Source organism: Phyllostomus hastatus, unplaced genomic scaffold, assembly GCF_019186645.2.
Source record: "Phyllostomus hastatus isolate PE091 unplaced genomic scaffold, TTU_PhHast_1.1 phas_contig_2, whole genome shotgun sequence".
NCBI classification, from domain to species: Eukaryota; Metazoa; Chordata; class Mammalia; order Chiroptera; family Phyllostomidae; genus Phyllostomus; species Phyllostomus hastatus.
The window spans coordinates 2,325,641-2,348,192 of record NW_025333718.1 but is presented as its reverse complement, the minus strand read 5'-3'; the positions used below and the strand labels follow the sequence as shown (position 1 = coordinate 2,348,192).

Sequence of the window (22,552 nt, the reverse complement as noted above, 5' to 3'; positions counted from 1 at the left end):
CAAGCAAAGCTGGTTGACTACTTCAACTTTTAAGAGATGGTGTTGTAGATGGGCTTCCAAAGTGAGACCTATTGTGCAGAGAAACAATCAAGTGTTTCCTGGGGGGTCAGAAACTAGACAGACTAAATGATTCCCATGATCTAACACTGAACAGGGCTTGGATGGCAACCCACCACAGCAGAATAAATTTGATGAGGAAACCACTGCCTGGGAAATGCAGTAAAAAGGATAAAAGAGAGTTCTGGCCAAGATGGAAGCGTAGGTAGAAACCCTTTGCTTCCTCACACAACCAAAAGGAGAATAACAGCCAATCTAAAATCCATAAACAACCAGAAGTGAGAGAAAATCAAACCGCATGGAACTCTGACAACCATGGAATTAAAGAAATAGTCAAACAGAACAACCAGAATGGTAAAGTGATGGACAGAGAGAAACCGTTGTGAGGTGGTAGACTTTGGGGGCGGGGCTGGCTTTGATGAGGTGGCAGGATGCATAGTAGGGGCTGACTTAAGGGGAAACTGAGACTCAGAGGTGGCTGTGGACTGCGGCAGTTGCTGCAGTGGGAGAATCTCCCAGTCTCAAATGAGAGTTCATTAAAAGTGTGCTACAGATTAGGAGGTGAGCTGCATTGTTCCCTCTCTCGCCCCTCCCCCACAGGCAGCCCCACAGTGCAGCAAGGAGGTTTGCCCTGCCTGGGTGAATACCTAAGGCCCTGCCCCCTTACAACTTAACAGGGATCCCCCCAAAAAGGAATAGAGCCTTCTGGTTGTTTATTGATTTTAGATTGGTTGTTATTCTCCTTTTGGTTGTGTGAGGAAGCAAAGGGTTTCTACCTACGCTTCCATCTTGGCCAGAACTCTCTTTTATCCTTTTTACTGCATTTCCCAGGCAGTGGTTTCGTCATCAAATTTATTCTGCTGAAAGAACAGAGCAAAACCTCAGAAAGAGAGTTAAGTGATGAGGATATAGCCAACCTATCTGATGGAGAATTTAAAGCCCTGGTAATCAAAATGCTCACAGAACTGAATGAACTTGGTCAAAAAATGAAAGTGCAAATGAAGGACCCAAAATGAAATAAAGCAAAATATTCAAGGAACCAATAGTGATAGGAAGGAAACCAGGACTCAAATCAATGATTTGGATCAAAATGAAGACATAAACATTCAACCAGAACAGAATGAAGAACCGAGAATTCAGAAAAGTGAAGAGAGTCTTAAAAACCTCTGAGACAACCTGAAACATTCCAATATCTGAATTATAGGGGTGCCATAAGGAGAAGAACAACAGCAAGAAATTGAAAACTTATTTGAAAAAACAATGCAAGAAAACTTCCTTAATCTGGTGAAGGAAATAGACTTTCAGGAAGCCCAGGAAGCCCAGAGAGTCCCAAAGAGGAACACCCCAAGGCACATCATCATTAAGTTACCCAAGATTAAATATAAAGGGAGAATCGTAAAAGCAGCAAGAGAAAAGGAGACAATTACCTACAAAGGAGTGCCCATAAGGCTATCAGCTGATTTCTCAAAAGAAAACTTGCAGGCAAGAAGGGGCTGCAAAGAAGTACTTGAAGTCACAAAAGGTAAGGACCTACATCCAAGATTACTCTATCCAGTAAAGCTATAATTTAGAATGGAAAGGCAGATAAAGTGCTTCACAGATAAAGTCAAGTTAAAGGAGTTCATCATCGCCAAGCCATCATTATATGAAATGCTAAAAGGACTTGCCTAAGAAAAGGAAGATAAACAATATGAACAGTAAAATGACAACAAACTCAAAACTATCAACAAATGAACCTAAAAAAAACAACAAAGAAAAACAACAAAAACAAAAACTAAGCCAACAACTAGAACAGGAACAGAATCAGAGAAATGGACATCACATGAAGGGCTTTCAGTGGGGAGAGGGAGGGGAGGAATGGGGGGGAAAGGTACAGGGAAGAAGAAGCATAATTGGTAGGCATTAAATAATAGGGAGGGGTCAAAAATTATATAGGAAACAAAGAACTCAAAGAACTTATATGTACAACTATAGACATGAACTAAGGGGGGGTGCTGGAGGGTTGGGGGGTACAGGGCAGAGGGTGGATAAAGGGGGGAAATTGGGAAAAATGTAGTAGCATAATCAATAAAATATAATATAAAAATAAAAAATTAAAAAAGAAAACGGATAAGAAAAAAGTAAATAAAATAAAATAATAAAACAAAACAAAACAAAACAAAACATTATTAGTTAGCTTTGGGAGCTGCTGTACCTTTCGAAAGAGGAATTTTCAATCTTTTTTAGGAGTGCAGGTCCAGCTTTCCCTTGCAGTATCAACAGAAGCAGCAGTGTCTGGGTCCTCCACTGGTGGTGCACATGTTTTCTGTGTGTGCTAGATCCAAGGCTTGATTTCTGTGACCTTTAAAGAAAGAGTGTATTGTCAGCAGGGCATCATAGGAATGAGTCCATTGCTCAACTACCTGCTATTTAGGGCCTTGAGTGTTTCAGATGTTTAGTAAGACTCAATCTCCTGGCTGGAATGGGTGTAAGGGCTTGTCAGATGGGTACATGGGCCTGCAATGAGCAAACTTATGCAAAATTGTTATTGTTTGCACTGGATTGTTTAATTTTTGATTCATGCTCTAAATATAAAAGGGGTATTCCTAAAACAGAAACTTGGAAGGGTATCCCATAAACTATTTTAAATGTGCTTAATTTAAGCTGACTTTGGGGTGCTACTCTAATTCAGAGCAAGGCAATAGGGAGTGCCTGGTTCCTTTTCAAATGTTTTTCCTGGTGTATTTTTACCAGGGTCTTATTTGTTGTGTGGTTTATTTTCTCACTCTTTCCTGTAGAGTGAGGTCTCCAAGATGCATGTGGCTTCCATTAAATCTGTAATGCCTGTTCTATCTTCTGGGAGGTATCTGAAGTGAATAGTGGTCCATTGTGGCTTTGAATGCTGTGAGGAAGTTCAAACCTAAGGATTATTCTTTTAAGTAGAAGTTTTGCTACCTCAGTTGCCTTCTCAGTTCTAGTGGAGTATGCCTCTACCCATCCAAAAACTGATAAAAATTTAAAGTTTCCTTTGGTTTTGACATTTGTATAAAGACAACTTGCCAATCTTGAAATTAGCATATTGTTTTATATTGTACTTCCTTTTCTTTTGGGGCATGTTCTGTCTTAGGATTGTTTTTGGTACATATCTGACAGGATTGGATAATCCTCTAGATGGTCCTTTGCAAATGAGGTCCTTTCAGGTGTGGTCTAATGAGGTCCATTAAAGTTGGTCTCTTCATGTAGTTGTTTGAAGATGGAATACACTGGAGATTCAGGGAGTAAGATCACACCATGAGTGTTGCTCATCCATATAAAATTAGGGTCAGTGTTAGAGAATCCCCATTCACAGTCTTGTTCTGTGTAATGGGATTTAAATTCTGACTAGTTCAAAAGGGTAGGCTTGTATTTTGATGCTTTATCAGTAATTTAGTTTCCCTGGCTCATTTGGGAACTTTTTCTGGTGTCCTGGGCAGTGCATTATGGCAATCTTGTTTGGTAGATTCACCGCCTCTAGTAATTGCAAAATCTCTGTTGCAAGTTTGATATGTTTATTCCCCTAAGATAAGAGCCCTCCTTCTTTACATATCGTTCCATGGGCATGGACTACCAGGAAGCCATATTTATAGTCAGTGTAGATGTCAACATTCTTTCCCTGGGAAATTCTAAGGCTCTGTTAAAGACTATCAGTTTAGCCTTTGTGTTGAGATTCCAATAGCAGGGTTTGGGCTTCTATTTCCTTGTCTATGATGAATACTGTGTACACAGCTCATCACTGACCATTCTCTATGAAGCTGTTCTTATTCAGGGCAGGTTCCGACAGTGACTGGTCCAACAGATCTGGTCTGCTGAAATAACCTTGGTCAGTGATTTCCAAGCAACCATGCTGAAGGTCTGAGCCTCCCTCTGATCTAGGAGTAGGGTGGTCAGATTTAAGATAGTCTGTAAGGTAATATTTGTGTTGTATAATAAAATGTCCTGATGTTTTCTCATGCACCCTGCCATCAGCCAATACCTTCTCTTCTATTTCAATAGAGTTAGGGCCTGGTGTGGTACAAATGCCATAATAGGTTTCCCTAGAATGAATTTCTTTGTTTCCTGTAAGGTGTCTAAGGTAGCTGCCATTGTCTGGAAGCATGGTGGCCATCCCATTGTCATGATTCATTTCTTTGGGAGAAAGGCTATGGGTTGAGGGATATTTCCCAGAGTCTGGGGTAGTACTTGCCTTTCATGAATGTTTAATTTGAAACGTTTCTCTAAATTTGGCAATCCTAGTGTGGGAGCTGAAACCAGGTTTTCCTTCAAGATGTCAAGTTTCATCTGACAGTATCTTGTCCATTCAAAATATCCAGAGTCTAGTCCTTTCAAAGAATATACAATTGTTCTGCTGTAAGTCCAAAGTTTGGAATCCAAATTTGGCAGAACCCTGAAATCTCTAAGAATCCGCAAAAACTGCCTGTGATTCTCTTGGATTTTTATTGTAGTAGTGGCTTATTTTCAATCAGTCATTCAGCTCCTAGTGCCATGTTTCAGTTGGAACCTAGGTATGCCACTTCATGTTTGCAAAATTGTGTCTTGTGAGGTGATATTTTATATCCTCTTTTTGCCAAATGTTTCAGGACTGTGATGGTGTTTAGCTAACTGTCCTCATAAGTATTGTTAACTACATGTACATCATCTACATAGTGTAGAAGAACTTCCAATTTCAATTGAATATCCCTTAAGTCTTTTGCTAATATTTCCTTAAATATAGCCAGGGGATTCTTAAATCCTTGTGGCAACACAGCCCAATAGTGTTGGAACATGGCTTTTGTTTCTGGGTCCTGTCATGCAAAGGCAAATAATAGTGGAGGCTGCTCATCTATTGGGATGCAGAAAAAGACATTCTTCAAGTCTAGGACTGAAAACCAATTGCTCTCCACAGGCACCATGGTCAACAAAGTAGACAAGTGGGCACTGTAGGATGAATATCCTAAGCAATCTCATTTATGGTCCTAAGATCTGGTACAAATTGATATTTGTCAGAGTGAGGATTTTTCACTTGGCAGAATGAAAGTGTTATAGGGAAACTGGCATGGCTGGATTAATCTTGATTTTAAGAACTTTGTAATACTGCTTGAATTCCCTCTAAATCTTCCTTTTAAGGGGGTATTGTTTCTTCTGTGGGATCCACACCCCTTTTTGTAGGTTAATTTTACAGGTTGGATGTTAATCACTCTACCTGGTGTTCCACCAGCCCAAACAACTTGATCAACCTGCTCATAGGTCTTGGGTGGGAAGGGTCCACCTCCAAGTCATTCCAGGCAGGCTGGAAGTGCTTGGAGCTAGACAGCATGTTCCATCATGATTCCTACACATAACTGCTGCTTCTCAATAGAATAAGTTATTTTGTATGTAAAATAAGTAGAATAAGTTATGTATGTAGAATAAGTGGAATAAGTTATTTTGTATGTAGAATAAGTAGAGTAAGTATGCAATTTACAAAGTAAATCTCAGCCTACCAATGGAATGGGGTAGTCTTTAGTGTAGAGAAAACTATACATAATGACCCCCAAACTGGCATTCTAGAGGTTGAAGGAAGGTCTACTTTTGTAATTGCCTGATCACTCCAGTAACCATTACTGCAGCTGAACTTTTATTGCTTGATTTTTAATTTAGCACTGAGTATGTAGCTCCCATATCTGCAAAGAAATCACTTCGCTTGTTCTCCACTGTCAACTGTACCTGGGGCTCCTGTGGGAAAGTAACAATAGGTGAAAGATGTCTAGGGGATCCCCTGGGCCTTCTTATTCATCATCAGACTCATCTTTCCTTTATAGAATTTCTCAGCAAGGGTCTTTATCATCTTTCCTTCCTTCCTTCCTTCCTTCCTTCCTTCCTTCCTTCCTTCCTTCCTTCCTTCCTTCCTTCCTTCCTTCCCTCCTTCCTTCCTTTTTTATTTTTTGAGTTCTCAGCAGTCCTATCTCCAATGGCTTTCCTCTTTGCAATAGGCACATTGATTGGCACTTAGTGGGTCTTTTCCTTTTCCTTTAGGGTCATGCCTCTCCTGGTTTCCCCACATTTTTATAAGAAAACTGTGGCCTGTTTTAACTTCCTGGTTTCCTGGGCATGGTTAACTTTCAATGCAATGTCTACCGGCTTAGAGGGATCCATTCCCAATATCCTGTCTAAATGTTGGAGCTTCCTTCTGATATTTGGGACACTCTGCCCAATAAAAATCAGGTTTACCATCCAGACATTTTCTGGTGCCTGTGGGTCAGCATCACTCTGCTTTTAATAGGCCTGATAGATCCTTTCTAAAAATTCAGAAGAATCTTCATTTGGTTTTTGTTGCATGACCTTTATCATATTCAGGCTCTTCTGTGTAGGCATCCCTTTCTTAAGCCCTTCCAATATGTACCTTTTGTAATGTTCTAGGAAGGCTAGGTTTCCACTAGTTGGGTCGTATTTAGGCTCTTTCAAGGGAATTGCCCTGCCTGGGTTGAGGGTCCCATTGGGATTCTCTTGATGGAAGAAATGAGCTTCTTTATTAGCCATATTTATAACAAGGCACCTTTCATTTGTTGTTAACAGGATGTTAAGGAGAGCTTGTATATCTGCTCAGTTTGGATTGTGAGTCACAAATATGGAGGTGATAGGATCTTTCATTTTCTGAGGATCCTCCCTATATGGGGAGTTGCAATTCTTCCAATTCTGCAAATCTGAAGTGCAGAATGGAGTGTGGGCCCAATAGTAGCCCTCTGGTTTATCCCACTTAGGGTATTGCCTGAAAGGGAATTGTCCTGCTCTGGGTAGGGATTATTCCTGTTCAAATTGGGTACCCTTCTAGGTCTTTGATGGGGAGACCATTACTTTATCATATAGGAGTGGGCCTGTTGACCCATTGGGCCCTATTTCAGGGATATTTAGTAGCACAGTGGTGATAGAGGAAGTCTTTCTGCTGTTAATTCTTTGTCTCCTGGGTTCAGGAAATTAAAGATTCACTTCCTCATTTTTTCTTTTCTTCTTATATCTTATTATCAGAGAACTGTTTTTAAGCAACTTCCCTTCTCTGCATCATTAAGTAGTTCCCTTTCTTTGCTAAATCCTTATTGTGTAAAGACATAACTGCCTGGACATAAGGGATTTCATCCATTTTCCTGACCATTGGCAAAAATAATTTTAATTGCATGATGGTGTAGTAATTTAGAGGGGCCATTATCCTTCATAGTCTAAAGTGTACATAGGCCAAGCAGTGTTACAACAGAAAACCAATTCCTTCTTAGACATTGGTTAATAGCTGTACATGGACCAATCTGCTAAAACTTGGCCCAGTGGGCTTGCTTCAGAATTTGAAACAGAATAACCCCTGTGGCACAAAAGTATAAACCCAAAATCATAATCATAACAAGACCCCAGACAGTGTGGCAACATATAAACAAAATTGAATCCACAGTTCCATTATTCCAAATAAGTGCTCACAAGCATCTTAGGGTATTATCTTCAGCCAACTGATACTGCAAGTGGTTCTAACTGGACCCCAAAAGTGCAAAGGCCCAAATAATCCTAACCACACCCCAGTAACACAAAGGCCCAAATGGTAAGGATAAGGGATCCCCAGTGTGCATGCTGGATCAACTCACTTAGTTTTAGAGTCCATATTCTTTTCAGATCCCTTTTCTTTCATTGGCAAGTCACTTCAAGTGGCTGACACCTTGAGCAGGAGTGCAGAGAAGTCCCAATCTGGGAAATCCCCACAATCCTGATCTTGGGGTTGGCCTGGCATAGGCAGGTGGGACCTGACCCCAAGCTCTCTGGGACTTACTGAGGTCCACACAATCCCATCTGAGGCACCAGAACTCTTACCAAACAAAAACAGAGGTTTGGATGCCTATTGCCACAAAAAGCCAAATTCATGAGGCAGGTGTTGATGCAAAAAGAAACAAGATTTATTCAGGTGCCACACAACCTGGAAGAATGGTGGACTCCCATCTCAAAGACCATTTTCATTCTCCTGATCAAGCCCGAAGTTCACACAGGAATAGGGGAAAGGATTTTTTTTCTAATCCAAATATCTTTTTAGCTTTGGGCATGGGTGGAGCCCTATTCATTATTTTCTACAGCTTTCATCATGCTCAGGGTTCTTTCCATTCATAAATGTAGCTTTCAGTGTGCTCAGGCCCTAGCTATACATCTTTCTGTCTTTCATTGTGCTTGGACCCCACTCATTTGTCTTTCTAGCTGTTGGCATTTTTGGGCCTTATCCACTTATCTTTTGGCTTTCTGCAAGTTCTCAGGCCCTATCCTTTCTCATCTCTAGCTTTTGGCATGATCAGTGTAAGAACTCTCCCTGCTGCCATCTTGGCTGATGGGTGGAGACTCCCCTGGCACTTCAACCGACTGTTTTATGATAACACTGTTTTCAAATTTTCAGCTGTAGTAAATGCATACAATGTAAAATTTACCATCTATATTTTTGTATTCATTAGTATTAAACACATTTACATTGCTGTGCAATCATCACTGTCATTTATTTCCAGAACTCCATTCATCTTTCTAAACTGAAACCATACCCAAAAAATAAACTACCCATTTTATCCTCCCCCAGCCACTAGGAATTACCATTCTGCTTTCTGTCTCTATGAATTTGGTTACCCTAAGTACCTCATATATTAGAATCATTCAATATTTGTCATCTTTCACTGTTATTTTAGTTAGTGAAACATCTCTAAGCTTCATCCCTGTTGTTGCATGTGTCAGAATTTACTTCATTTTTAGGGCTGAATAATGTTATATTGAATACTATATACCACATTTCTAGAGTTGATTTTATATATATTGTGAATTACCTAAGTTATATGTAAATGTTTTTCTGATTCTGTGCTCATTACTTTCGTTCATTATCAATTTGTCTATCTTTGCACCCATGATATCCATGCATAGCCTTTATTATGGTTTGGTATAATTGTTTACTTTTGATAAAGCAAATCCCTTTTCCTTAATGTTCTCCTTTAGAAGTGTCCTATTATTGTTTCCTCTTCCATATAAATTTTGCAATCATTTATCAAGTCCCATAAAAAATCTTATTTTATTTTGATTGAAATTGCTGTGAATCTATAATAATTTGGGAATCTATAAATTAATTTGATATTGAAGGTTTTTGCTCATGAATATGGTATATCTCTTAATTTATTTAAGCATTCACAAATATATTAAAGTTTTGTGGCATTCTAAGTATGTTGCATATTCTTATTTATGTCTAATTACATGGAATTCTCTGGTTTAAAATGTCTTCTTTTTAAATTTTCCAGTTGTTTGCTAATGGTATAAAGAAAACACAACTGAATTTTAAATATGTTAATCTTATAACCAATAAGCTCGTCAAACCATCCTATTTTCATAATTTATCTCTAGATACTTTTGTTTTCAGTGTAAAGATCATATCAGCTGAGAATAATAAGTACCACTTATTTTTTCTAGCCCTTATGTTTTTAATTTATTTCTCTTAGTTTTTGCACTATCTGGGACTTTCAATGCTACATTAAACAGAAGTATAGCAAGCACTATGGTATTATTCCTTATTTTAAAATGAATAACTATAACAGTGCCCAGTTAGGATGATGTTTGCTCTCCATTTTTAATATATACACTTTCCCCATATACATTTTTTTTCTCCTGGCTCTGGCGAGGTAGCTCAGTTGGTTAGAGCATTCAAATACACGAAGGTTAGAGGAAAAACAACCAATGAATGTGTAACTAGGTGGAACAAAAAATTGATGTTTTTCTCTGTCTCTCTATCCCTCCTCTTTAAGATCAATGAATATATTTTTTCTCCCATGTTTTATTTACTGAGTTTATATTAATGTATGCTAAATTTTACCAAAAGCCTTTTTCTCTTTTATTTGTTAATGTAATACATTTCTTATGGATACTCTAATATTAAACTGTCCTTGCATATGTAGGACAAATTGACTCATGATGTATTATCTTCTCTTATATACATTTGGATTTGATTTGTTAACCAAACTTTGTTTAAAATTTTTGCAACTACAATCATGATGAAATGGTTTGCAATGTTTCTATTTCACTATATCTTATCGGATGGTGGTATTAGAGGCCAGTTTTCTGTTGGCCTTATAGAATAAGTTGAAGAATACTTTTCCTTTTTTTTAAAGATATTTAATGTTTGGTAGATTTATTTAAATAATACAATTAAGCTTCCTTAATATAAAGTTTCTTAATCTGAAAAACTGAGGAAATTAGTATCTAAATTTTAGAATATTTAGGCTGAATTATATCATTAAAGTTCTGGAAAGGAGAGTTTAGGTAATTCATGGAAGAATACATGCAGAATACTGAAACTAATAAAGAGAACTAAAATAAGTACTTTAAAGCATAGTGCTATGCCCTGGCTGGCGTAGCTCAGTGGATTGAGCGCGGGCTGCTAACCAAAGCATTGCAGGTTCGATTCCCAGTCAGGGCACATGCCTGGGTTGCAGGCCATGGCCCCCAGCAACCGCACATTGATGCTTTTTTCTCTCTCTCTCCCTCCCTCCCCTCCCTCTGTAAAAATAAATAAATAAAATCTTAAAAAATACTCTTAAAAATACATACAAATTAAAAAAACAAACAACCCCCCCAAAAATAGTGCTCTCCACATAGAAGGCACTCGACAGTTACAAAATGTCAAATGAACATTAGAAATCTTAAATTCTTCCTAACTACTTTTTACACATTAATTAGTTTTAAAAGTATTCTATTTGGCAAATCAGTCAACTTAGTTCAAGCAAATTATTTGTGCATGCAAATATTTTAGCTTTTCTTAATCAAAGGTGAGCTCCCTGAGGGCATCTTTATCTTGTTCATCTCTGTATTCTTCAATGGACATAACACAATGTTGTAGGTCAAATACTATTCTCAAATATTTGTGCAAATGATCAAACTGCATGGATGGACCTGAAGGTAACTCAAGTGTCTTATAGTTTACTTTTTTCTTTCATTTATTTGTTCTGCCCTTCCCCAAGATTAGTCCAAGCTAGTTGATGTTTCATTGTCTTTCCAAGAGCATACTGCATACTGCTTTATTATCATTTACCAGTTTACTCACAGTAAAGGTAAAATTACAAATGCTTGCCATGCATAATTGGTCATCTGTGGTGATCAAGCTGTTGGGGCTCACCCTGCCTGGTCTCAGGAAGCTGTAATCCCCCGTGACTTAGGCTGAGTGAGAGACCTCCGAACCAGGAGCCACTGAAACAAAACTTATTTCCCTGGCATGAATGCTGCCTGTTCTGTGCCTGGCCTCCTATGCTTGATCAGTTAGTCAATGATGGGTAAGATTTCCTATGGGGGGAATTGCCTAAGACAGGCATGATCATGAGGAGGCCTCGGGGAAGAGACTCAGGGCTTTGGAAATGAAGGGGTGATGGACATCAACCTCTGCCCCCTTGGCTTTATCAAAGCCTGAGTCCTTATTCTTAGTTGTGAGAAAACCAAGTCTCCTGGCTGCCTTTGTCTCCTCTGTTGACGCAGGCCTGCGGAAATAACAGGGGCGGTGCAGCCCAGACCAGAGTCAGTGGACCCCCGGGGTAATCAGGCCTGGGACATAGACTATGCAAGATCCTGTGAGATCTGCTTGCTGGAGGATGCTATTGAATTAGAATATGAAGGCACAGGCAGGAAACAAGACTAGCCTTTTAGGTCCTATAGTGATAAAACCCCAAACTTTGCCCAGAATCCCAGCGGGAGTTCTGTCAGATCCTTTGAAAATTACCTATTCCTTTTGATCTTCCCTGCCAGACTGTTAATCCACAAACTGTGTCTGTATTCTTAATAAAAACCTGCTTGGGGGGGAAAACGGAGCACTCTCCACTAGAGAGAGTGGCCATGGCACTCTCCACTAGAGAGAGTGGCCGTTTCGTCCCTGTTTCCCCACAGGACTCGGCTGTCCCTGTGTATGTTTTTCTCGTGTTTTGACAAGCATCCACAGCAGGGATGGATACTGCTGGCTGGTATTCTCCACATCAAGACATTCTCCCTTTTCCTTGGGACTGTGCATGCTGCTGTGCTCACTGTACACTGGGCAGTTCCATTTGGGCTGTGCAGTGTGGAAGCTTGCTCATTTCCTTGTGCAACTCAAGAGAGACAAAACCTAATCCAAAAATTCTTTATTCTGTTACAGGTAGAGATTTATAGATCAGCATTATTTTTAAAATATTACAAAGACAGGCCATTCTACTTTGATAGAAAAAATAAAAACATCTAATTTTTTGTTTATTCCTCCAATTTTTTGTTATATTGCCTGTACTCAGACTTATACTTTTCACTGAATGAAAATTCTTAAATGTTTATGTGTAAGGTTACAGCAGTCTTTGAAATTAATTAGTTCACGAAGCAATAGTTTTTTTCTATACACATTCACACTTAATTACAATACTACTATAAATAAGATATTCACAATTTCTCGTTTTAATCTGAACATCTAATTTGTAGTAACAAGATGTGGATTCTAGTACATATTTTCTAATTCATTGTAAGGCCCTAGACAAGCCATTTCAGATCTCTGCCTTCACCCCCATCTAACAGGGATAATACCTTTTCAAACCTACTTTATAGGCAAGTAAGCATAGGATTTATGTGAAAATATTTTGATAAAGTTGCTAAGCAAACATAAGGTAAAATAGGTAACATTTTATCACACTATTTTCTGATATTTGATTTCCTTTTTATAATTCAAGCAAAGTAAAGATTGCATACTTTTGAACTACAAAATTTAGTAGTTATGCAAGGTGAATTAAAGTAGTAAAGCTGGTCAAAATAGTAAACCCATTCATCCATGCTCTCATTTAATTGCATTAAATAATAATTATAAAAATAGGTAAAACTTTGGAAAATATTCCTATTTGTCCTATCCTAGGAGTTCTTGCCCATGTCCATGGACTGTTGGGCATTGGCCATGGCATCAGGCACTTGAACAGTCATTTAGTCCATCGACTTTGTCAAACAGGCTTGGCAGCCCAACCTATCTGTTAGCCCATACGCCAGATCAAGCATGTCATTCTCCTCATCAGTGATTGCGTCTAATTTCACATATATGTGTTTTTCAAAGGTGAGGTGACAGGTAGAACAAGCCAAGTTTCCCTCACATCACAAAAATCATCAATATCTAGATTATTTTCAACCACAACATCTAGCAGAAGAGTCACTGATTTTTTCTTTGGTTGTTAATATTTCACCATCACAGTTTAGAAAATGGACCGTGATTTTATCTTCTGAGCTGCAACGTGCCTGTGCCAACATGCTCAGTGGCCGGGTTGCCAGCACGCAGCCACCCCACCAGGCTTGGTGCTCCCACCCAGCCCCGGCTTCCTGAAAGGCTGCTGGCTCCCACATGGGCTCAGTGAGGAACAGCCACCAATGGACTACACTGCCCAGGGCCACGGAGGAAACGTGCAGAGGCCAAGTGCCCACTGCAGTGACCATACCCCTCAGTCCTGTAACTGCTGGATGCAATGCAGGCCCGCCCTGAGTGCTCTTATTTTTTCTTGTTTGAGTAAATTTGTAGAATATTGGCATGACTGTTACTTGAAAGTTTGGTGGGACACAACTCTAAATGCATTTGGACTTTGTATTTTTTAGTTGGGGAGATTTTAACGACCATTTTAACTTTTTGTAAGATTTATTCAAGCTTTTAAATTCTACAAGATCATTGTTGATACACGATATCTGCAGATTTAATTTAAATTTTAAGTATAAAAATTTAGTTTATTTCCTCTCCAAAGCTCAAAATTGATAGCATATAGTTGTTTGTATTATTTTCATATCTTTTCAATAAGAAATGATTAGCATAGACCGCTGTAAAAGTTTGCAGCATATAACATGATGGTTTGATTTACATATGTTGTGACATGATTACAATAGGTTCAGCTTTGAGAGGCTGGAGGTGGGAAGCAATAGTAATAGTACAGAATAGAAACAAATTGTACCATGAAGGAAAATAGAAATTAAAACAAAAATACAAAGGGGGAGGAAGGAGGTTGTATGGAATAAAGAGAAGGGGAGAGCAATATGAGGTTTGAAATAACCTGTATCATAAAACCTGGTGCCGTATTATGACCAAACTTGAAGGATATGAATGTTAAACAGTTTTGCAGGAGAGATGAAAGCATCTTATTGCACCTGTCTCTATTTTCTCTGCTCTGCTGGGCTTGGTAAATTGGGCCAAGGAGCTGTGTAGCAGGTAGTGTCTGGTGAAGGGCCCTATCAGCTCTTTCTTCTTTGCCCTGAGGAAATCTACACGGCATGAAACTGCTGGGCCTGGCCTCGCCTTAAGCCTGTAATGCCACAGGTGGGTGCTTGGGTTTGCCTGTCTGTGAAAGGCTCTGGGTGACAGCAGCAAACCTCAGATATTCAGCTTCTGCCTTCCAGACAGTACGAGACCACTGCTGTGTCACAGTTTAGACCTGAATTCTCCACTCCGTGCTGCCCTCTGCTTGCAAGTCATGCCAGGTTGGGTTCCTTCAGTGTATTTTCTGCCTCTGACCTTTTGGTTAGCAAAACTGCTGTTCTTTTTCCATTTTAAAAGTATGATCCTTTAAGAAATGCAGATTCCTGGTTGCAGTTCATCTCCAGGCATCTCTCACAAGTCTGTGTGCACCTGCCTTAGTCTTTCTTGCAGTGCCTGTTTCTCTCTTCCAGAGCTGTTTTTCTCTGGCCATCCATTCACCAGCATCTGTGTGCTTGGCCAAGGAGAACCTTCTGCAATCCCTTCCCATCTTCCCCATAGCACTGTCAGCTCTACTGCCACATTTTAAACAGGAGGGGCCGTGGGGAACACTCCCAGATGGTACCGCCTCCTGGGGATCCCAGGAATTCAGGCTCCGTGTTTCTGACCAGGCTAGCTGAGAAGGGGAAAAAAGCCTCATGTCTCTTGGCACCCTGCATTTTAAAGACTTGACCCAGCAATCCCTGTGTGAGGGAGTCAGGCTTTGTTCAAGGTGCGTCAGTGTCTGCTCTTCAGTTCTCCACTTTGACCCTTCTCCCTCCATCATTTTGAAAGGGGGCAAAGTTTCCAGCTGTGTACCAGCATAGTGCCTGTTTACCTGGGAAGGGGCGTCTAGTCCCCAGAGCTCACACAGGCTGCTGTATCAGTGGCTCAGCTGCCTGCACCTTTGCCTTTGTTTATAGTTTGGCTCCAGGGTATAAGAAGGCTGTCATGTGGGTCATGATTTCAATTCAGGTGGCCTCTGGCACTTCTTGCAACCAGTGCTCTTCCAACTCCCTTCTCAGGGGTGAGAGGCTGGCTCTGGCAGATTGGGGTGCCCCTGGACTGGGGTCTCTCCAGACTCCCAATGATTTCTGGCCAGACCCTATTACAGTTGGGCCTACCTGTACTTGTATGGTGGTAGGGCAAAAGTTCCTAGAGAGAGGCAGAGGGGATTGAAATAATTGTATTTCCTCACCACATTCAGTGTTCTAGTCACACAAAACCAATTTTTAAGACCTTTTTTTAAAAAAGATTTTATTTATTTATTTTTAGAGAGGAAAGGGAGGGAGATAGAGAGAGAGAGAAACATCAATGTTCAGTTGCTGGGGGTCATGGCCTGCAACCCATGTATGTACCCTGACTGGGAATTGAACCTGTGACACTTTGGTTCGAAGCCCGCGCTCAATCCACTGAGCTACGCCAGCCAGGGCCACGCAAAAGTAGTTTTAAGTAGTAATCTGAAGGTCACAACTTGGTATTTTTCCCAGGAAGTCTACATTTTGAATGCAGGTAGAAAAGATTTTCTTTTGTATATAAATAACCAAATGATTAAGACTCACGGGTGAAAATCTGCTCAAAGATACCTATAAAGTATCAGGTTGGTTTCCTTGTTGTGTATTTATTTTAAAGCAATAGCAGGTATGCAGATACCAAATTAATACAGAATAACTTCCTTATACAGTATGAGTACCTTTTTGTGTGCTGTGCCATTCACCCAATACCAAAACTGTGTCTTTATGGAAAACATCACACTACTCAATATTACTATATATTTCCAGCTACATAATTGACTAATGGTTTTGTTAAAAAGAACACAAGGCACTATGGGCCTTTAGCAAGCCTTACCTTTGCTAGTATGTAGTTTGGTTACACTTCTGACAAAGTTTCTTTAAAAGGATATAATTTTCAAAGTTTGTTTAAAGGAATATAATTCTCCATCTTATACTTACACTGTTTGGAATGTAAAGCTCATTATATACCAGAGATGCTTTACATCACAGAGAGGCTGAAACCTGAGGTGCCCAGTATAAGGTGGAAGGTGCTTGTCAGATATGGCAGGCACCATGATCTATACCTCATGTACCAAAAGGTCAATCTGTGTTCTCTCAAGCACCTGCTACTCTAGGTCTCAAATGTCTAAAGATGTTAGTAAAGGACTTTATACTTCCAATTCATGAACTAACTTAAAACTCCAAAGACACAGTGTCTAAAAGAGAGAATAAGCATAAAATATAACATATAGTGAACATATTTAATGGAAATATTAAAATAATCATTACATTTTCTTTCATTGCTGAAACCATGAAAGAATATTCCTTTTGTAATCAAAGTCATGCAGAAAGGTATTTTTGTCATTACATTCATAAGTAAACACTACATTTCAAAACAAGTTTATAGACTTCAAAAAGGCCTAGACTTAAAGAGAAAGTAAAATTGATTTAAATGCTATTACAATTTCATTGTATGCTGCTGGCATACTTATATTTACAATTTATAAAGTAAAAAATTATACTTTTAAAGTCAGCTTTGAAACAGGTGCATTTTCTTTAATACATTCACTAGTTAGGTCTGTTCTTCTAAAAGAGGGGGAAGGACAGATATATGAGATATTTAAAAAAAAAATAAACTCAACACATCAGCAGCAAATGTCAGTTAAATTAAATTGGAAGCTGATGTTCTGGGTAACCAAAGTAGTTAATTCACCAGCTGAGACCGAAAATTAGAATATAAATGGTAAAGCCCAAGAGAGACCTTCACAGAATATACTATGTGGTACTTTAACAAATAAATATTAAAACCATAATTCTCAACTCTATGATTTAAGACACAATTTTGGTGTAGTCAATAATATATATTCAGAGGCATTGAAGGCAAGTTATACCACTATCTAGAGTTATTCACAAGAACTGTTGAAATGTAGCATCGATCTCTAAGGTGTCTCTCTAAAACCCCTTCTAGTGAAAAACTTACAGAATTACATTATCTGCTGGAACATGGGAACCACAGTTTCACAGTTAGATAAAATGCTGAGTAATATAGTCATGAGTAATACAGTCACTGTTCTGATAAATTTTTATTTAGGGAGATGGAGAGAATTTTCAAAACAGACTCATGGCTTAGAAGTAGTTGAACCATAACAAGACCTGAGGGAGACACTATGAAATCAGCCCAAGGTGTCACACCAGCCAGTAATAGGACTCTAACAATGCGATGAGTTTTGAGATAACTTACTTTAGAGGAAAAAAGACTCAGTTCATTTTAAAGTAAATAACTACATAAATTGTATTTAACTTAGTCTCATAATTAATTGTACCTTATATTTTACCTTATAGACTCTTAATAAACATGCTAACTTTACCAATAAAACATTTTCCTTCATGTTCTAATTAACAAATTTTTTTAACGATTTACAACTAAGGACAATCTGCAAGTTTGACTTTGCCATAAGTATTTTTGCAACATTATTTTAAAAGCCTAAATTCCAGTTGGTAACAGCACCAAAATTTAGTTTAATGTCAAAATTCACAGTACTGCCCAGAAATAGGCAGGTCCTGAGTTTCCAGAGAAGGAAGTGCTCATTCTTGGTTTTTCACTTGGCAGCATGGGTGGGGATCAGTCAAGGTCTGTGGACTGGAATTAACAGTGCAGGCTGTTGTATTTTCACTGCAAGCTGAGACTTTTTAAATACGGGGGTGGACAAAAATAGGCTTACAGTTGTGAGTATGCTAAACACAGAATTTACCCATATTATTTATTTGTATGACAACTGTAAATCTACTTTTCTCCACCCTCATATATGTGACATATACATATAGATATGGATTATTACACACTTTCTGATGAAAGAATAACAGCAATATATGTGAATCCTTTTTGCCAAATGGGTTCTATTTGATTAATAAATAATGTTCTTTCCATCAATTTATCGAAGTCCAGACCAACTATGCAGATAGGATGTCCATCCAGAGGAACGGGAACCATTTTCTTCCTCACCTTTAGGGAGTTAAAAAAAAAGTATTAATCTTCTCATACCAAACTTTGATGCGATGAATCTTTCTGTTCTTTGATTTTAGTACTTATTATTTTTCTCTATTAGACAATTCCAAAATAAAGTCTCCAGCACAATTAAGTATTATCGAAAATAAAAGGAACTTTTTATATTCTTTTATAACAGAAGCCTTTACATAACTTAGAATCTAAAGCCAACAGGTTTACGATAAGTCTCAAAGCTAAACCAAAACAATCCAAAAACAACTGTGTTTTAACCATTTAAAAATCAGGCTTATTGAAGTAAATTTACTTGAAGTTCAACCTTTCCAATTGTATCACCACCACCCCATGTCAAAGTTCTCTCATGATCTTTTTGTGCCAGCATCCCCACTACTCCTTCACAACCATTGATTTGTTTTCTAACCTTATAGTGTTTTCCCCAGAAATTCCCATAAATAGCATTACATTGCATATAGTCTTTCTGAGTCTTATAGTCTTCTTTCACTTGCAAAATGCCTTCAAGAACCATCCACGTTGTTGTGTGTATTTGTAGTTCACTCTTTTTAACTGCTGAGTAGTATTTAATTGTATGTCTGTACCAGATTGTTTCTTCATTTACCAATGAAATGAGCTGATTCTACTTTTTAGCCATTTAAAATAAAGTTTCTATAAACACCTGTGCACAGGTCTTTAAAAAATTTGAGAACTAAATTCACATACCATAAAATTAACCCCTGCAAATATGTAATTCAGGTTTTTAGTATGTTCATGAGGTGTGTATGTTTTTTTCTGTGTGTAGACATAGGTTTTCATTTCTTTTGAATAAAATACCTTAGAACAGGACTGCCGTACACTAAATATATGTTTAACTTTATTAAAAAAGATGACACTTTTCCAAGATGGTTGTATCATTTTTTATTAAATGTTCCATTTTCGCCCCTAATCTTTTTTATGATCAACACAAATCCTGTGTTAAAGTTTAGTAAAATTCTGAGCCTCCAAGAAAATTTCAGAAAAGGTTTCCTTTATTGTTTTCTTCTTAATATGAGTTGTATATTAATATGTATAATTTGAAAGTTTCACAACCTTAGAAAAAGTGGGCATACTTTTCATTACATGTCCTATCCTTCACTAGTCCCCTCCCCTCCAAAAGCAACCATTATTATATTTAGTATGTAGACCTCCATACACCAAAATTTAGTTTAATGTCAAAATTCACAGTACTGCGTTTTTAGACATATGTACAGTTGGGTCTCATTCAGAGAAGCATTTTTAAATTTTTAAATGAAAATCTACAATTTACAAACCAATTTCATTCTTTTTTTCTGTTCGTTAACTGGTTTTATCCATGTATTAGTTATAAACTGCTATATGATAAATTGCCACAACCTTATCAACTTAAAATGGCACATATTTATTATCTTAGTTTCTGTGAGGCAGGAGACCAGGAATGGTTTAGGCGGGTCCTCTGTCTCAGGGTCTATCAAAAATCTATAATCAGGATTGAGAAGATGGTGGCGAGGTAGGTGGGAGTGGAGCCCAGTTCTCCCTGTGCCCAGCAGGAACACCTAGCTGATCTTCTGAGGAACAGAGTAAACAGCCAACTGAATCCCAGCTTATATGAAATCTGGGGTCCAAAAATTGCAGAGGACATTGAAAAACAGATGGTGAGGAGACTGTGCTGTGATGGTAAGGTCCCTGGGATCTGTGCGGGGACCAGGGCTGCTGCAGCTGCAGTCCAGTACCTGCTGCAGGATACAGGGAGTTAGATCACCAACTCCCTCCCCTACCAGAGCAGGGAGGGCAGCCCAGAACCAGGAGGGACCTGGCTGCTGGAAGTTGCTGGGGGGAATATAGATGAAGTGGGAGATACACAGGCGGTACACATGCACTGGGACTGTGGATGCTGGCACCAGAGAAATTGAAGTGCTGGGTGACACCTGGAGAAGGGACGAGATGGGCCATGTCGGACACTGACTTGGATAATCTCCGGACTGGTTGGGAAGTTGGGCTGTGTGAAAAGCTGTGCACTTGTTAAGTAGCTGCTTTGTAAGGAACTCTCCAGCAGTAGCTGACTCACCACCCAGACGGTGATTTCAGCTGCCCCCACCTAGAAACTGAGTGGCCTAGTATGGAATTGCACTGCCCAGCTAGTCTCATGCTGTGTGCAGCTAAGTAGGTGATTTAGCCTGGCAGCTCACGGAAGACCTGGGCTGGAGGCCGGGAAACTGCGAATATTGCAGCCCAGACCTGGTCCCCATCCTCTCAAAACCATAGGAAGGGAGAAAAGCAAAGCCCAGCCCCACTCTTCCTGTGGCATCCAGGAAGACCAGCCCCACTCTTCCTGTGGCATCATTTAGACCTCGATGAATGGGTTTAAAGTCAGCAGGAGGCTTATCATTATTTTTTTCTTTTTGGTTCCTCTCTTTCTTTTTTCATTTTTTTCTTCCCCCAAGTGAGAGAATAAGACGTGGAGTTACGAAGGGTCCAGAGACAGATCGAAGGCCGAGCACAAGGTTAACCCCCAAAATTGAGAAACTGAGACAAATGTCATTTTGCTATCCCATAGAGCTGGCATTTCATTGTTTATGTGTATTATTGTTATTTTCTCATTATTTTTACCACTTTAACTTTATTAGTATTTTTAAAATTTCTTCTCCTTATTGTTTAGTTTTTCTCGTTTTATTTTGAAGTTTAATAGCATTGTTCTACTGGTTTTCCTTATTCTCTCTTTATTGTATTTTAATTTTCCTTCTTTCATTTCACCTGTTTTCCAATAACACACAACTCTTGATCAGGTACTTTCCATCCCGGTGATCCAAATAATATATTTCCTGTCATATTATTGTTGTTCCAGCACTATTGTATATAATTGCTGTTCCATACAATTGTACATACTACACAGCAACTCTCTATGATCTTAGCCCACTCCACTTTAATCCTGAGCATTGTTATTGTTGTGGTTAACTCTACTCTCTCTCACACTATGCCTACTTACTATCCTTTAATCTCACTATATCTCAGCATCTAACCTTGCACAGGTGCTCTGTTTTCTGGATTCAGCTCACAATCATCCTCCCCTCTAAAACGAGTCCTATTTCTCTTTCACCTTTCATGAAAAGTGGCTAATTGGATGATATATCACAATTAACGCTATACTTATCCAGAGAGTCTCCTATCTCTTCTCTACTTGCTGGTACTTTAAATCCCATAAAATACTCTCCTGTCTTAATCCATTCTGCCTACCACCTGCCATTGATCACATACAAGAAAAGGTGGGAGCTGTGAACATCAGTATACTGCTGGAGGATAAAAACCACCAACAAAGGAACCACCAAAAGGTAAAAACCCAAGTACAACAAGAGAGCCCACACAAACAAAACAAAGGGCAAATCTAGAGCATTTAGACAAGGAGATCAAAGAGACCACACCACTGAACCCCACAGAATTCCTACCACAGAAGTTCACCCTACAAAGATAGAAAAGTGAAACACCAGGAAGCGCAGAAAAAAAAAAAAAGGAGTCACCTAAAATGAGACAAAGAAAGAACATGCAATCAAAAGAAAGAGAAGAATCCTCACTAAAAGAGATAAATGAAGTGGAGGTAACCAAACTATCAGAAACAGAATTCAAAATAATGGTTATGAAGATGCTCAAGGAACTCACAGACAAGTAAAAGGAGATGAGTGAGAACTACATCAGCATGAAAAGAAGCAAACTATAAACAGCAACCAGGAAGAAATAAACAATAAAATCTTGGAATTAAAACCAGAAGAAATTACAAGCAGGCTTGATGAAGCAGAGTATTGAATCAGCAAGCTGGAGGATGAGGCAGAAAAAAATACCCACATAGAGCTAGAAAAGGAAAAGAAACTCAGAAAGAACGAATAGGTGGTAAGAGAGCTGCAAGACAACACGAAACACAACAATATCTGTACAATAGGGATACCAGAAGGAGAAGAAAAGCAAGGAATAGAAAACTTTTTTGTAAAAGTAATGATGGAAAACTTCCCTAATTTGATGAGAGAAAAGTCATGCAAATCCAGGTAACACAGAGAGTCCCAATCAAGAGGAACCCAAAGAAGCCCACTTCAAGACATATCATAATTAAAATGGCAAAATTCCAAGACAAAGAGAGAAGCTGGAAGGCAGCAAGGGAGAAACAGCAAGTAACATACAAGGGAGCCCCAATAAGGCTAACAGCTGACTTCTCAATGGAAACGGTCCAAGGCAGAAGATAATGCCAAGAAATACTCCAAGTAATGAAAACCAGAGCACTGCAAC

At 38.9% G+C, this 22,552-nt stretch overlaps 1 protein-coding gene and 1 pseudogene across 3 annotated transcripts in view; both read right to left on the bottom strand.

Moving 5' to 3' along the window:
* The window catches only part of LOC123816314, a 37,033-nt pseudogene extending 32,835 nt beyond the window's left edge, over nucleotides 1–4,198 (bottom strand).
* A 12,312-nt stretch (nucleotides 4,199–16,510) lies between these two features.
* Nucleotides 16,511–22,552, bottom strand: part of GCC2 (GRIP and coiled-coil domain containing 2) — a 92,993-nt gene continuing 86,951 nt past the window's right edge. For all 3 annotated transcript variants that reach the window (XM_045835191.1, XM_045835190.1, XM_045835192.1), the window contains one exon: nucleotides 16,511–18,271. In XM_045835191.1, the coding sequence (XP_045691147.1) occupies nucleotides 18,201–18,271 (71 nt within the window). In that variant the 3' untranslated portion in view covers nucleotides 16,511–18,200. The remainder of the gene's footprint in view (nucleotides 18,272–22,552) is intronic.